The sequence below is a fragment of the Pristiophorus japonicus genome, chromosome 26, assembly GCF_044704955.1.
Source record: "Pristiophorus japonicus isolate sPriJap1 chromosome 26, sPriJap1.hap1, whole genome shotgun sequence".
NCBI classification, from domain to species: Eukaryota; Metazoa; Chordata; class Chondrichthyes; family Pristiophoridae; genus Pristiophorus; species Pristiophorus japonicus.
This window is the reverse complement of record NC_092002.1, coordinates 15,898,588-15,914,633: the sequence shown is the minus strand read 5'-3', so window position 1 is coordinate 15,914,633 and position 16,046 is coordinate 15,898,588. Positions and strand designations below refer to the sequence as shown.

Genomic DNA, 16,046 nt, shown 5'->3' with positions numbered 1-16,046 from the left:
GCAGCAGATTACCTCACTATTTTGGATCAATATTGACCTTTTAATACATCCCAACATGTGATACAACTCTATACAATTTGTAAATTAGGAGCTACTGAAGTAAATTACTGGCACAAAAGGGAAGATGATGGTGGAAAGTAGCTGTAGATAGAGAACTGTTTTGTTGCCACTTTTGATGAGTACAGACTGTTTGACCACATGGGAGCACCTTCACCGCACAGACTGCAGTGGTTCAAGAAGGCGGTTCACCACAACCTTCATGGCGTGGGAGGTGCGTGGAGAGGCGTGCTTGTGCAGCTACAGGGAGAAAGCAAAAAAGAAGTAGAAAGAAATCGATAGGTGACGTCACAGCCAAGGGGGTAAGTGATTGGCTGGTGATTGGTGAGTAGCTTTTCATTTTCTTTCTTTATCAGTAACATTTAGCATTGTTGTTGCTAACTTAAGTGTATCTAAGAGTTAAGTCAAGGCAGGAGAGCTCGGACACGTGTTATGCTCCTACTGTACTATGTGAGAAGTCAGGGACGCTTCCGGTGTCCCTGACGACTACATATGCGGGAAGTACATCCGCCTGCAGCTCCTGACGGACCGCATTGTGACACTGGAGCTGCGGGTGGATTCACTCTGGAGCATCCACGAGAATAGCACGTTTAGCGAGTTGGTCACACCGCAGGTAAAGGGTACTCAGTCAGATAGTAAATGGGTGACCAGCAGGAAGAGCAGTGTAAGGAAGGTAGTGCAGGGGTCCCCTGCGGTCATCCCCCTGCAAAACAGATACACCGCTTTGGGTACTGTTGAGGGGGATGACTCATCAGGGGAGGGCAGCATCAGCCTTGGCTGGCTCTACTGCATAGGAGGGCAGGAAAAAGAGTGGGAGAGCGAAAGTGATAGGGGATTCCATTGTAAGGGGAAGAGATAGGCATTTCTGCAGCCACAACCGAGACTCCAGGATGGTATGTTGCCTCCCTGGTGCAAGGATCAAGGATGTCTCGGAGCGGGAGCAGGACATTCTGAAAAGGAAGGGTGAACAGCCAGTTGTCATGGTACACATAGGTACCAACGATATCGGTAAAGAATGGGATGAGGTCCTACGAGACGAATTTAGGGAGCTAGGAGCTAAATTAAAAAGTAGGACCTCAAAAGTAGTAATCTCAGGATTGCTACCAGAGCCATGTGCTAGTCAGAGTAGGAATCGCAGGATAGCTCAGATGAATACGTGGCTTGAGGAGTGGTGCAGAAGGGAGGGATTCAAATTCCTGGGGCATTGGAACCGGTTCTGGGAGAGATGGGACCAGTACAAACCGGACGGTCTACACCTGGGCAGGACCGGAACCAATGTCCTAGGGGGAGTGTTTGCTAGTGCTGTTGGGGAGGAGTTAAACTAATATGGCAGGGGGATGGGAACCTATGCAGGGAGGCAGAGGGAAATAAAAGGGTGACAGAGGCAAAAGATAGAAAGGAGAATAGTGAAAGTGGAGGGCAGAGAATCCCAAGGCAACAAACAAAAAGGGCCACATTTCAGCAAAATTCTAAAGGGGCAAGGTGTGTTAAAAAGACAAGCCTGAAGGCTCTGTGCCTCAATGCGAGGAGTATTAGGAATTAACTGCGCAGATAGCAGTTAATGGATATGATGTAATTGGCATCACAGAGATATGGCACCAGGGTGACCAAGGCTGGGAACTCAACATCGGGGGTATTCAGCATTTAGGAAGGATAGTCAGAAAGGAAAAGGAGGTGGGGTGGCGTTGCTGGTCAAAGAAGAAATTAATGCAATAGTAAAGAAGGACATTAGCTTGGATGATGTGGAATCGGTATTGGTGGAGCTGCGGAATACTAAAGGGTAGAAAACGCTGGTGGGAGTTGTGTACAGGCCACCAAACATAGAAACATAGACACATAGAAAATGGGTGCAGGAGTAGGCCATTCGGCCCTTCGAGCCTGCACCGCCATTCAATGAGTTCATGGCTGAACATGCAACTTCAGTACCCCATTCCTGCTTTCTCGCCATTAGTAGTAGTGAGGTTGGGGAAAGCATAAAACAAGAAATAAGGGATGTGTGCAATAAAGGTACAGCAGTTATCATGGGCGACTTTAATTTACATATAGATTGGGTTAACCAAACTGGTAGCAATGCGGTAGAGGAGGATTTCCTGGAGTGTATTAAGGATGGTTTTCTTGACCAATATGTGAAGGAACCGACTAGAGAGCTGGCCATCCTAGACTGGATGATGTGTAATGAGAAGGGACTAATTAGCAATCTTGTTGTGCGAGGCCCCTTGGAGAAGAGTGACCATAATATGGTAGAATTCTTTATTAAGATTGAGAGAGACACAGTTAATTCAGAAACTAGGGTCCTAAACTTAAGGAAAGCTAACTTCGATCGCATGAGGCGTGAATTGGCTAGAACAGACTGGCAAATGATACTTAAAGGGTTGATGGTGGACAGGCAATGGCAAACATTTATAGATCACATGGATGAACTTCAACAGTTGTACATCCCTGTCTGGAGTAAAAATAAAACAGAGAAGGTGACTCAACCGTGGCTAACAAGGGAAATTAAGGATAGTGTTAGATCCAAGGAAGAGGCATATAAATTGGCCAGAACAAGTAGCAAACCTGAGGACTGGGAGAAATTTAGAATTCAGCGGAGGAGGACAAAGGGTTTAATTAGGAGGGGGGAAATAGAGTATGAGAGGAAGCTTGCTGGGAACATAAAAACTGACTGCAAAAGCTTCTATAGATATGTGAAGAGAAAAAGATTGGTGAAAACAAACGTAGATCCCTTGCAGTCGGACTCAGGTAAATTAATAATGGAGAACAAAGATTTGGCAGACCAATTGAACAAATACTTTGGTTCTGTCTTCACGAAGGAAGACACAAATAACCTTCCGGAAGTACTAGGGGACCGAGGGTCTAGTGAGAAGGAGGAACTGAAGGATATCCTTATTAGGCGGGAAATTGTGTTCGGGAAATTGACAGGATTGAAGGCCAATAAATCCCCAGGGCCTGAGTGACTGCATCCCAGAGTACTTAAGGAGGTGGCCCTAGAAATAGTGGATGGATTGGTAATCATTTTCCAACAGTCTATCGACTCTGGATCAGTTCCTATGGACTGGAGGGTAGCTAATGTAACACCACTGTTTAAAAAAGGAGGGAGAGAGAAAACAGGTAATTATAGACCGGTTAGCCTGACATCAGTAGTGGGGAAAATGTTGGAATCAATTATTAAGGATGAAATAGCAGCGCATTTGGAAAGTGGTGACAGGATCGGTCCAAGTCAGCATGGATTTATGAAGGGGAAATCACGCTTGACCAATCTTCTGGAATTTTTTCAGGATGTAACTAGTAGATTGGACAAGGGAGAACCAGTGGATGTGGTGTATTTGGACTTTCAAAAGGCCTTAGACAAGGTACCACATAAGAGATTGGTGTACAAGATCAAGGCACATGGTATTGGGGGTAATGTACTGGCGTAGATAGAGAATTGGTTGGCAGGCAGGAAGCAAAGAGTCGGGATAAACGGGTCCTTTTTGGAATGGGAGGCAATAACTAGTGGAGTACCGCAGGGCTCAGTGCTGGGACCCCAGCTCTTCACAATATACATTCATGATTTGGATGAATGAATTGAGGGTAATATCTCTGAGTTTGCAGATGACACTAAACTGGGTGGCGGTGTGAGCTGTGAGGAGGATGCTAAGAGGCTGCAAGGTGATTTGGACAGGTTAGGAGAGTGGGCAAATGCATGGCAGATGCAGTATAATGTGGATAAATGTGAGGTTATCCACTTTGGTGGCAAAAACACGAAGGCAGAATATTATCTGAATAGCAGCAGATTAGGAAAAGGGGAGGTGCAACGAGACCCGGGTGTCATGGTTCATCAGTCATTGAAAGTTGGCATGCAGGTACAGCAGGCGGTGAAGAAGGCAAATGGCATGTTGGCCTTCATAGTTAGGGGATTTGACTATAGGAACAGGAAGGTCTTACTGCAGTTGTACAGGGCCTTAATGAGGCCTCACCTGGAATATTGTGTTCAGTTTTGATCTCCTAATCTGAGGAAGGATGTTCTTGCTATTGAGGGAGTGCAGCGAAGGTTCACCAGACTGATTCCCAGGATGGCAGAACTTACATATGAGGAGAGACTGGATCAACTGGGCCTTTATACACTGGAGTTTAGAAGGATGATAGGGGATCTCATAGAAACGTATAATGTTCTGATGGGACGGGACATGTTAGATGCGGGAAGAATGTTCCCGATATTGGGGAAGTCCAGAACCAGGGTCACAGTCTTAGGATAAGGGGTAGGCCATTTAGGACTGATATGAGAAGAAACTTCTTCACTCAGAGAGTTGTTAACCTGTGGAATTCCCTGCCGAAGAGAGTCGTTGATGCCAGTTCATTGGATATATTCAAGAGGGAGTTAGATGTGGCCCTTATGGCTAAAGGGATCAAGGGGTATGGAGAGAAAGTGGGAAAGGAATACTGAGATGAATGATCAGCCATGATCATATTGAATGGTGGTGCAGGCTCGAAGGGCCGAATGGCCTAATCCTGCACGTATTTTCTATGTTGCTATATATGTAAATCTGTAAATACCTTGTTTAACCACCAGAGGGCTTATCCCCTGGAGTCCCAAGGGATCTCACAATCCCTTGAGAGCACCTGTACTTAAGGAGGCCTCACAGACTGGAGAGGCACTCTGGAGACCTGAAATAAAAGACTATGGTCACACTTTACTTTGAGCTCACAGTATCTGGTCAAACTCTTTATTCATACATAACAACTGGCGACGAGATACAGATGACGAACCCCACCGCAACAATGCAGAGAACAGTGGGCATCCTGGAGAAATTTTCGGAGGGAGATGATTGGGGAACCTTCGTGGAGCGGCTCGACCAATACTTCGTGGCCTACGAGCTGGAAGGAGAAGGGAATGCTGCCAAGCGAAGGGCGATTCTCCTCATCGTTTGCGGGGCACCAACGTATGGCTTCATGAAAAATCTGCTTGCTCTAGTGAAACCCACAGAGAAATCGTATGATGAAATGTGCACACTGGTCCGGGAGCATCTTAACTCGAAGGAAAGCGTTCTGATAGCGAGGTACCGGTTCTACACGTACAAAAGGTCTAAAGGCCAGAAAGCGGCGAGCTATGTCGCCGAGCTAAGACGCTTTGCAGGACATTGTGAATTTGAAGGACATTTGGACCACATGCTCAGGGACTTCTTTGTACTTGGCATTGGCCATGAAGTGATAATTCGCTAACTTTTGACTGGAGAGACCCCAACATTGAGTAAAGCCATAGCGATAGCCACCAGTGACAATACCAAGCAAATCTCTCAGCACATGAGTGCTAGTACAAGTACTGTGAACAAAGTAATGTTGTTTTCGACTCGCAACATACAGGGCAGGCCTCACATACCTGCAGCTGCATGTCCGCAGATGTCTCAGAGTTCACCATCAAGGGTGATGAGTGCTAGGCCATTGACACCTTGTTGGCGCTGCGGGGGTGATCATCATTTCCATTCATGCCGCTTCAAAGGATACGTTTGCAAGGGCTGTGGAGCCTCAGACCGAGGAGGCAGAGGTATATGGGGTGCACACATTTACCACAAAGTGTACCCCGATAATGTTGAAGGTTGAATTAAATGGATTTCTGGTGTCGATGGAGCTGGACACGGGCACGAGCCAGTCCATTATGAGCAAAAAGACTTTCGATAAATTGTGATGCAGCAAGGACTCAAGGCCAGTCCTGACTCCCATTCGCACTAAACTGAGAACGTACACAAAGGAACTGATTCCCGTAATTGGCAGTGCTATCGTAAAGGACTCCTACAATGAAGCGTTGCACAAGCTACCACTCTGGGTGATACTGGGTCATGGCCCCACGTTGCTCGGCAGGAGCTAGTTGGGGAAGATACACTGGAACTTGGACGACATCCAAGTGCTCTCATCCGTCGACGACACTTCGTGTGCCCAGGTCTTAAAAAAGTTCCCCTCGCTGTTCGTACCAAGCATCGGGAAGTTCCAAGGAGCAAAAGTGCAGATCCACCTAATTCCGGGGGCGTGACCCATCCATCACAAGGCGACAGCAGTACCGTACATGATGAGAGGGTGGAGATCGAGCTGGACCGACTGCAACAAGAGGGCATCATTTCACCGATCGAATTCAACAAGTGGGCCAGTCCGATTGTTCCAGTCCTCAAGGGAGACAGCAGTCAGAATCTGTGGTGATTACATAGTAACTATCAATCGTTTCTCCCTGCAGGATCAATACCCATTACCAAAGACAGACGACCTTTTTGCGCACTGACAGGAGTAAAGACGTTCACGAAGCTGGACTTGACCTCGGCCTACATGATGCAGGAGCTGGAGGAATTAGCGAAGGGCCTCACCGACATCAACACACACAAAGGTCTCTTCATTTACAACAGATGCCCGTTTGGGTTTTGGTCAGCTGCGCCGATATTCCAGAGAAACATGGAAAGCTTACTGAAGTCGATCCTGCGCACCATGGTCTTCCAGGACGACATCTTGGTTACAGGTCGGGACACAGTCGAGCATCTGCAGAACCTGGAGAAGGTTCTTAGTCGGCTTATCCGTGTGGGGCTCAGGTTAAAATGCCAAAGAGCGTTTTCCTGGCGCCTGAAGTGGAGTTCCTGGGGAGAAGAATCGCGGTGGATGGCATCAGGCCTACCGATTCGAAGACAGAGGCAATCGAGAACGCACCAAGGCCACAGAATGTGATGGAGCTGCGGTCGTTTCTAGGACTCCTGAACTATTTTGGTAAATTCTTACCGGGTCTCAGCACACTGTTAGAACCACTACATGCCTTACTGCATAAAGGGTATGGGGTAAGCCAAGAAAATGCCTTTGTAAAAGCTATAAAACTGTTATGCTCAAACAAATTGCTTGTGTTGTATGATCCATGTAAGCATTTGGTACTAGCATGTGATGCGCGTCATACGGTGTTGGGTGTGTATTGCAACAAACTAATGAATCTGAGAAATTGCAACCGGTTGCTTATGCATCCAGAAGTCTGTCTATGGCTGAGAGGGCCTACAGCATGATTGAAAAAGCGTTAGCGTGTGTTTATGGGGTAAAGAAAATGCATCAATATCTGTTTGGGCTCAAATTTGAATTGGAAACTGACCATAAGCCACGGATATCCCTCTTTTCTGAAAGTAAGGGGATAAAAACAAATGCATCGGCCCGCATCCAGAGATGGGCACTCACGTTGTCCGCATACAACTACACCATCCACCACAGGCCAGGCACAGAAAACTGTGCCGATGCTCTCAATTGGCTGCCATTGTTCACTATGGGGGTGGAAATGGCACAGCCCGCAGATTTAGTCATGGTAATGGAAGTATTCGAGAGTGAGCAATCACCTGTTACTGCCCAACAGATTAGAACCTGGATGAGCCAGGACCCCTTACTGTCCTTAGTAAAAAACTGTGTGCTTCACGGGAGCTGGTCCAGTGTCCCATTAGAAATGCAGGAAGAGATAAAGCCGTATCAGCGGCGCAAAGATGAAATGTCTATACAGGCAGACTGCCTTCTGTGGGGTAATCGGGTTGTGGTACCCAAAAAGGGCAGAGACACTTTCATCAGTGATCTCCACAGTACTCACCCATGCATTGTAATGATGAAAGCGATAGCCAGATCTCACGTGTGGTGGCCCGGTATCGATGCGGACTTAGAGTCCTGCGTGCACAAATGTAACACATGTTCAGTTAAGCAGTGCACTCAGGAGACGCCACTAAGTTTATGGTCTTGGCCCTCCAAACCGTGGTCTAGGGTCGATGTTGACTATGCAGGCCAGTTCTTGGGTAAAATGTTCCTAGTGGTTGTAGATGCGTACTCCAAATGGATTGAATGTGAGATAATGTCGGCAAGCACGTCCGCTGCCACCACTGACAGCCTGCGGGCCATGTTTGCCACGCATGCCTGTCTTGTGAGCGACAACGGGCCGTGTTTCACCAGTGCCGAGTTCAAAGAGTTCATGACCCGCAATGGGATCAAACATATTACATCTGCCCCGTTCAAACCAGCATCCAATGGTCAGGCAGAGAGAGCAGTGCAAACAATTAAGCAGAGCTTGAAGAGGGTAACTGAAGGCTCACTGCAGACTCATCTATCCTGAGTCCTGCACGAGACCCCAATCGTTCACTGGGGTTCCCCCCGCTGAACTGCTCATGAAAAGGGCACTTAAGAAAAGGCTCTCATTAGTCCACTCTGATCTACACGAACAGGTAGAGAGCAGGCAGCTTCAACAAAGTACATATCATGATAGCGCAAATGTGTCACGTGAAATTGAAATTAATGATCCTGTATTTGTGTTGAACTATGGACAAGGTCCCAAGTGGCTTCCCGGCACTGTCGCAGCCAAAGAGGGGAGTAGGGTGTTTTGGGTCAAACTTTCAAATGGACTCATCTACAGGAAACACTTGGACCAAACCAAACTCAGATTCACGGACTATCAAGAGCAACCCACATTAGACCCTACCTTTTTTGACCCCACCAACACACACACCAATGGCAACCGACACAGCGTGTGACCACGAAGCAGAACCTATCACCCACAGCAGCCCAGCAGGACTCACCACACCAGGGAGCCCAGCAAGGCCAGCTGCACAGCAGTCCAGCGAGGGCCCAACAAACGACTCACCAAAACCAGCATTTGCACCAAGATGATCAACCAGGGAAAGACAGGCCCTAGATCGACTCACCTTGTAAATAGTTGCACTATTGACTTTGGGGGGATGGGGGGGGAGTGTTGTTATATTTGTAAACCTATAAATACCTTGTTTAACCACCAGAGGGCTCATCCCCTGGAGTCCCAAGGGATCCCATAATCCTTTGGGAACATCTGTACTTAAGGAGGCCTCTGGAGACCTGAAATAAAAGACTACGGTCACACTTTACTTTGAGCTCACAGTATCTGGTCAGACTCTTTATTCATATATAACAGAGCTTAGAATTCATTTCTGGATATTATTGCTTATTTTTTGGACCCAAATGATAGTAGAGGTAAAATCGGGGAAAGTAGATTTCACCACACCCACTTGATCCTATTTAAATATGATAGACCAGGATCCCAGCACAACTTGGGTCTTTTGATTGTCCGAGAGTTTTTAGGAATTAAAGGTTAATCTTCTGGCTACTGCTCTGAGCAACACCAGAAAGAAAAATCATAGGGGCATTAAAAAAAATAGTTTTTAAAATTATTTTTCTTTAAATACTTTTGTTTATTACAACAACTACAACTTGTATTTTGTGTTTAACATAGTAAAACATCCCAGGGCGCTTCACAGGAGCATTATCAAACAAAATTGGACACCGAGCCACATAAGGAGATATTAGGGCAATGAAGGAGGTAGGTTTTAAGGAGCGTCTTAACGTAGAAAAGAGAGGGAGAGGGGTGTAAAGGTTTAGGGAGGGAATTTCAGAGCTTAGGGCCTTAATAATATAGCAGATGACGTAAAAGGGCTGGTTAACTGACAAATCAAGAAACCATTCAATCGGCTAACAAAGAGTCTCTTCGCAATCCAATTGGTGTGATAGGCAGTGCGTCGTGTGGAGGAGTGTGAAGGGCAGCCAATCATGGGAGTGTGGGGGAAGGGCGGTTGGAAGCGGGAGGTCATGTGACAAAATCCCCCGGATGGTTATAAGAATGGCCGACTGGCTCGTGACCAAGGACCAGGTAACGAGCAGGGTGGATAAAGGGGAATCAGTGGATGTGGTGTATTTGGATTTCCAGAAGGCATTCGATAAGGTGCCACATAAAAGGTTACTGCACAAGATAAGAGCTCACGGGGTTGGGGTAATATATTAGCCAGGATAGAGGATTGACGAACGAACAGAAAACAAGAGAGTCGGGATAAATGGGTCATTTTCAGGATGGCAAACTATAACTATTGGGGATCAGTGCTGGGGCCTCAACTATTTACAATTTATATTAATGACTTGGATGAAGGGACTGAGTGTAATTTAGCCAAATTTGCTGATGATACAAAGATAGGTGGGAAAGCAAGTTATGAGGAGGATGCAAAGAATCTATAAAGGGATATAGACAGGCTAAGTGAGTGGGCGAAAATTTGGCAGATGGAGTATAATGTGGGAAAATGTGAGGTTATCCACTTTGGTAGGAAAAATAAAAAAGCAAATTATTATTTAAATGGGAGAGATTACAAAAACCTGAAATACAGAGAGATCTGGGGGTCCTTGTACATGAAACACAAAAAGTTAGCATGCAGGTACAGCAAGGAATCATGAAGGCACATGGAAGGTTGGCCATTATTGTATGGGGGATGGAGTAAAAAGTAGGGAAGTCCTGCTACAACTGTACAGGGCATTGGTGAGACCACACCTCGAGTACTGCGTACAGTTTTGGTCTACTTATTTAAGGAAGGATATACTTGCATTGAAGAGGTTGTGTTATGAAGATAGGTTGAGCAGGTTGGGCCTATACTCATTGGAGTTTAGAAGAATGAGGGATGATCTTATTGAAATGTGTAAGATTCTGAGGGGGCTTGACAGGGTAGATGCAGAGAGGATGTTTCCCCTCGTGGGGGAATCTAGAACTAGGGGACATAGTTTCAGTATAAGGGGTCGCCCATGGAAATGAGGAGGAATTTCTTCTCTGAGGGTTTGAATCTTTGGAATTCTCTGCCCTAGAGAGCTGTGGAGGCTGGGTCATTGAATATATTTAAGAGAGAGATAAACAGATTTTTGAATGATATGGGGAGTTATGGGGAGCGGACAGGAAAGTGGAGTTGAGGCCAAGATCAGATCAGCCATGATCTTATTGAATGGTAGAGCAGGCTCGAGGGGCCAGGTGGCCTCCTCACGCCCCTATTTTTTATGTTCTTATGACGTACAGTGAGTCCAGGGTGCGGGCGTTGGTGGGGGGGGCCGGGGAGAGGGGGGTTGCTGGTGGAGGCAATCTGCAGGGAGCCTATAGTGTACCGCAGTTTTAATGTGGAGTTGGAAGGACCACTCTTCCGAGCTCCATATTTGGGTAAAGAATTTTTTTTAGAAAGTTCACTTTTTGGTGGGGACCTCCAGCTTTTAAGGACCACTGGTTTGACCACATGTACACCAGCTAATCCTGCTGCAGTCAGCCCATACTAGTTTCTGGTTTGGAAACAGTTATCTACTTATTAGCATATTCAAGGAGCCCGATGCTTGTTTTAGCCAACTGCCAGCCCCCAAACCAATTTCCAGCACGAGTTGAGCAAGGAAAGTTGGTCCACTAAATTGGACCTCTATGTGCACATGTGCAATGGAATCTGCACGTAGTGAGACACCAGGCACAAGTGTGCTGTTGCCAGGGCATGGGGCAAGGACAGCTCGCTGGAGGACGAAGTCGCACACTAGTTCTGCTGCAGAGGACTCAGATGATGACTTTGATGGGCCAGGCTACAGTAGAAGGCTAAAGGATATACACACCCAAATGCTTGGTGCACTCGAAAGCCTGCGTTCAATGTCAAAGGGCATGGAGGAGTCTGGCACCAACTTGACACAGGTCTTTACGCAGAGCTTGGAGCCCATCCTTTCCAACGTGGAACAGGTGGCCACCTATATCAACACACTTGTGGAGCCAACCATGATGCAGTATCTGATGGCCGATGTCTCATCTTCCATCACAGCACAAGCAGTATCTACCCAACATCTGGGTGCCAGAGTGGAAACTACAACTGCTGTCATGCGATCCAAAATAAGCACTAGCATCAAATCAGTATTGATTGCTGATTGGCATTACGATCAGCCTGCTCGGCATGCTGCAGGCAGCCTTTGGTGTGCGAGTTAACAACAACAACGTGTATTTATATAGCGCCTTTCACATAGCGAAATGTCCCAAAGCACTTCACAGGAGTATTATGAGATTAAAAATTTGACACTGAGCCACGTAAGGAGAAATTTGAGCAGGTGACCAAAAGCTTGGTTAAAGAGGTGTGTTTTAAGGAGTGTCTTGAAGGAGGAAAGAGAGGTTGAGGCAGGGAGTTCCAGAGCTTGGGGCCAAGGCAACAGAAGGCATGGCCACCAATGGTTGAGTGATTATAATCAGGGATGCTCAGGAGGGCAGAATTAGAGATGCGCAGACATCTCAGGGGGTATGGGGCTGGAGGAGATTACAGAGATAGGGAGGGGCGAGGCCATGGAGGGATTTGATAACAAGCATGAGTATTTTAAAATCGAGGCGTTGCTTAACCGGGATCCAATGTAGGTCAGCGAGCACAGGGGTGATGGGTGAATGGGACTTGTGTGAGTTAGAACACGGGCAGCCGAGTTTTGGATCACCTCCAGTTTACATAGGGTAGAATGTGGGAGGCCAGCCAGGAGTGTGTTGGAATAGTCAAGTCTAGAGGTAACAAAGGCATGAATGAGGGTTTCAGCAGCAGATGAGCTGAGGCAAGGGTGGAGACGGGCAATGTTACAGAGCTGGAAATAGGCGGTCTTAGTTATGCTGCAGATATGTGGTCAAATAATCATTTCAGGGTCAAATGTGACACCAAGGTTGCGAACAGTCTGGTTCAGCCTCAGACAGAAGTTGGGGAGAGGGATGGAGTTTGTGGAGGGGACCGAAAACAATGGCTTCGGTCTTCCCAATATTCAATTGGAGAACATTTCTGCTCATCCAGAATTGGATGTTGGACAAGCAGACTGACATTTTAGAGACCGTGTAAGATTCTGAGGGGGATTGACAGGATGAATGCTAAGAGGTTGTTTCCCCTTTGTTGGAGAGTCTAGAACTACAGGGCATAAGGGGGTCGGTGATTTAAGACTCAGATGAGGATGAATTTCTTCACTGAGGGTTGTGAATCTTTGGAATCCTCTATCCCAAAGGGCTGTGCATGCTCAATCGTTGAGTATATTCAAGGCTGAGATCGATAGGCTTTTGGACTCTAGAAGAATTAAGGGATATAAAGATCAGGTGGGAACTTGGAGTTGAGGTTGAAGATCAGCCATGATCTTATTGATCGGCGGAGCAAGCTCGAGGGACCGTAGGGCTTACTCCTGCTTTTAATTCTTATGTTCTAATAGGGTTGTGGTGAGGAGAGAGGAGAAAGTAGGAAGTGCATGCTTACATCATCAGCAGTTTCCCAGTCAGAAGAGACTATGGATGAGGAAGAAGTGGGATGAGAGAAGGAGATCAGGTGACCATCTTCAATAGCTTCCTCCCTGCCGGTGGCTATGGCCTCAGCAATGCCTCTTCCCATAATAGCCAGCACTGTCTCCTCCATGGGGGTTAGAACATGCAGGCACGAATCTCTCCCTCTGATTAGCTCTTGCTGCCTCCGGTTGTGCGCCACCTTCTCCTGCAACAGAGAGCAAAATGTGTCAGTGTGTCATACATTGGGTGATGTGGCTGTCATGGTTGCATAGCTGGCAGTGTATGCAAGCTGTGAGATGTGGGTTTGAGGCTTGCAGCAGTGCTAAGTGTGTGAGGGTGAGGTAAAGCATATGAATGTTAGGTACAAGTCGTGATTGATAGAGATTGTTGGTAGGTGAGTGATGGGTGTGTGGTGATTTGAGCAGTGGCTGTTAGTGGTGCAGTTGGTAGTATATGGCATCTGAAGATGAATTCACTCACCTTGACCACTCGTGTGAGATCATTAAACTTCTTCCGGCACTGAATCCAGGTCCTTGGGGCAACACTGCTGGCATTGACTTCCATGGCTATATGCTCCCACTGCCTTCTTATCATGTGTCTGGGGGACCTCCTGCCCCCCTGAGGAAACAGGACATCTCTCTTCCTTTCCACCTCCTCCAACAAGACTTCCAGGGCAGCTTCCAAAAACCTGGGTGTCTGCTTTCCCATGGTCAGCCGTTCTTCAGTTTCCCAGGTCAGATTCACTTGCAGAATAAGAACATAAGAAGATAAGAAATAGGAACAGGAGTAGGCCATATGGCCCCTCAAGCCTGCTCTGTCATTCAATGAGATCATGGCTGATCTGATCACGGACTCAGCTCCACCTCCCTGCCCGCTCTCCAAAACCCCTTATCCCCTTATCGTTTAAGAAACTGTCTATTTCTATCTTAAATTTATTCAATGTCCCAGCTTCCACAGCTCTCTGAGGCAGTAAATTCCACAGATTTACAACCCTCAGAGAAGAAATTTCTCCTCATCTCAGTTTTAAATGGGCGGCCCCTTATTCTAAGATCATGCTCTCTAGTTCTAGTCTCCCCCATCAGTGGAAACATCCTCTCAGCATTCACCTTGTCAAACCCCCTCATAATCTTATACGTTTCGATAAGATCACCTCTCATTCTTCTGAATTCGAATGAGTAGAGACCCAACCTACTCAACCTTTCCTCAGAAGTCAACCCCCTCATCTCCGGAATCAACCTAGTGAACCTTCTCTGAACTGCCTCCAAAGCAAATATGTCCTTTCGTAAATATGAAAACCAAAACTGCTGCAGTATTCCAGGTGTGGCCTCACCAATACCCTGTATAGCTGTAGCAAGACTTTCCTGCTTTTATACTCCATCCACTTCGCAATAAAAGCCAAGATTCCATTGGCCTTCCTGATCACTTACTGTACCTGCATACTATCCTTTTGTGTTTAATGCACAAGTACCCCCAGGTCCCACTGTACTGCAGCACGTTGCAATCTTTCTCCATTTAAATAATAACTTGCTCTTTGATTTTTTTTCTGCCAAAGTGCATGACCTTGCATTTTCCAACATTATACTCCATCTGCCAAATCTTTGCCCACTCACTTAGCCTGTCTATGTCCTTTTGCAGATTTTTTGTGTCCTCCTCACATATTGCTTTTCCTCCCATCTTTGTATCATCAGTAAACTTGGCTACGTTATACTCAGTCCCTTCTTCCAAGTTGTTAATATAGATTGTAAATAGTTGGGGTCCCAGCACTGATCCCTGCGGCACCCGATTAGTTACTGGTTGCCAACCAGAGATGAACCATTTATCCCGACTCTCTGTTTTCTGTTAGTTAGCCAATCCTCTACCCATGCTAATATATTACACCTCACCCCGTGAACTGTTATCTTATGCAGTATCCTCTTATGTGGCACCTTGTCAAATGCCTTCTGGAAGTCCAAATACACCACATCCACTGATTCCCCTTTATCCACCCTGTTCGTTACATCCTCAAAGAATTCCAGCAAATTTGTTAAACATGACTTTCCCTTCATAAATCCATGCTGACTCTGCCTGACCGAATTTTGCTTTTCCAAATGTCCTGCTACTGCTTCTTTAATAATGGACTTCTACATTTTCCCAACCACGGATGTTAGGCTAACTGGTCTATAGCTTCCTGCTTTTTGTCTGCCTCCTTTTTTAAATAGGGGCATTACATTTGCAGTTTTCCAATCTGCTGGGACCTCCCCAGAATCCAGGGAATTTTGGTAAATTACAACCAATGCATCCACAATCCCTGCCGTTACTTCTCTTAAGACTCTAGGATGCAAGCCATCAGGTCCTGGGAATTATTCTGCCTATTAGTTCCATTATCTTACTGAGTACCACCTCCTTAGTGATTGTGATTGTGTTAAGTTCCTCCCCCCCCTATAGCCCCTTGACTATCCACTGTTGGAATATTGTTAGTGTCCTCTACCGTAAAGAATGACTCTCAGCACCTGCTCCAGTCACAATGCACCTCCCATTTAAGTAAAACAACAACTTTATTTATATAGCACCTTTAACATAGTATAACATCTCAAGGCACTTCACAGCAATGTTGTAAGACAATTTGATAAATTTGATACCGAGCCACATAAGAAAAAATTATGGCAGATGACCAAAGAGATAGGTTTTAAGGAGCGTCTTGAAGGAGGAAAGAGAGGTAGAGAGGGGGAGAGGTTTAGGGAGGGAGTTCCAGAGCTTATGGCCCAAGCAACTGAAGGCACAGCCACCGATGGTTGAGCAGTTATAATCAGGGATGCTCAAGAGGGTAGAATTTGAGGAGTGCAGGCATCTTGTGGGGTTGTGAGGCTGAAAGAAATTAGAGATAGGGAGAGGTGAGGCCATGGAATAATTTGTAAACAAGCATAAGAATTTTGAAATCGAGGCATTGCTTAACCAG

The 16,046-nt window shown here is 46.3% G+C and overlaps 1 protein-coding gene across 1 annotated transcript in view; it reads right to left on the bottom strand.

Moving 5' to 3' along the window:
• The window catches only part of LOC139239096 (myb-related transcription factor, partner of profilin-like), an 85,340-nt gene that overhangs the window by 30,869 nt on the left and 38,425 nt on the right, over positions 1–16,046 (bottom strand). The window contains exons 2-3 of the mRNA XM_070867619.1: positions 13,592–13,854; positions 13,086–13,316 (exon numbers count right to left, since the gene is read on the bottom strand). Coding sequence (XP_070723720.1) covers positions 13,086–13,316; positions 13,592–13,819 — 459 coding nt within the window. The 5' untranslated portion in view covers positions 13,820–13,854. The remainder of the gene's footprint in view (positions 1–13,085; positions 13,317–13,591; positions 13,855–16,046) is intronic.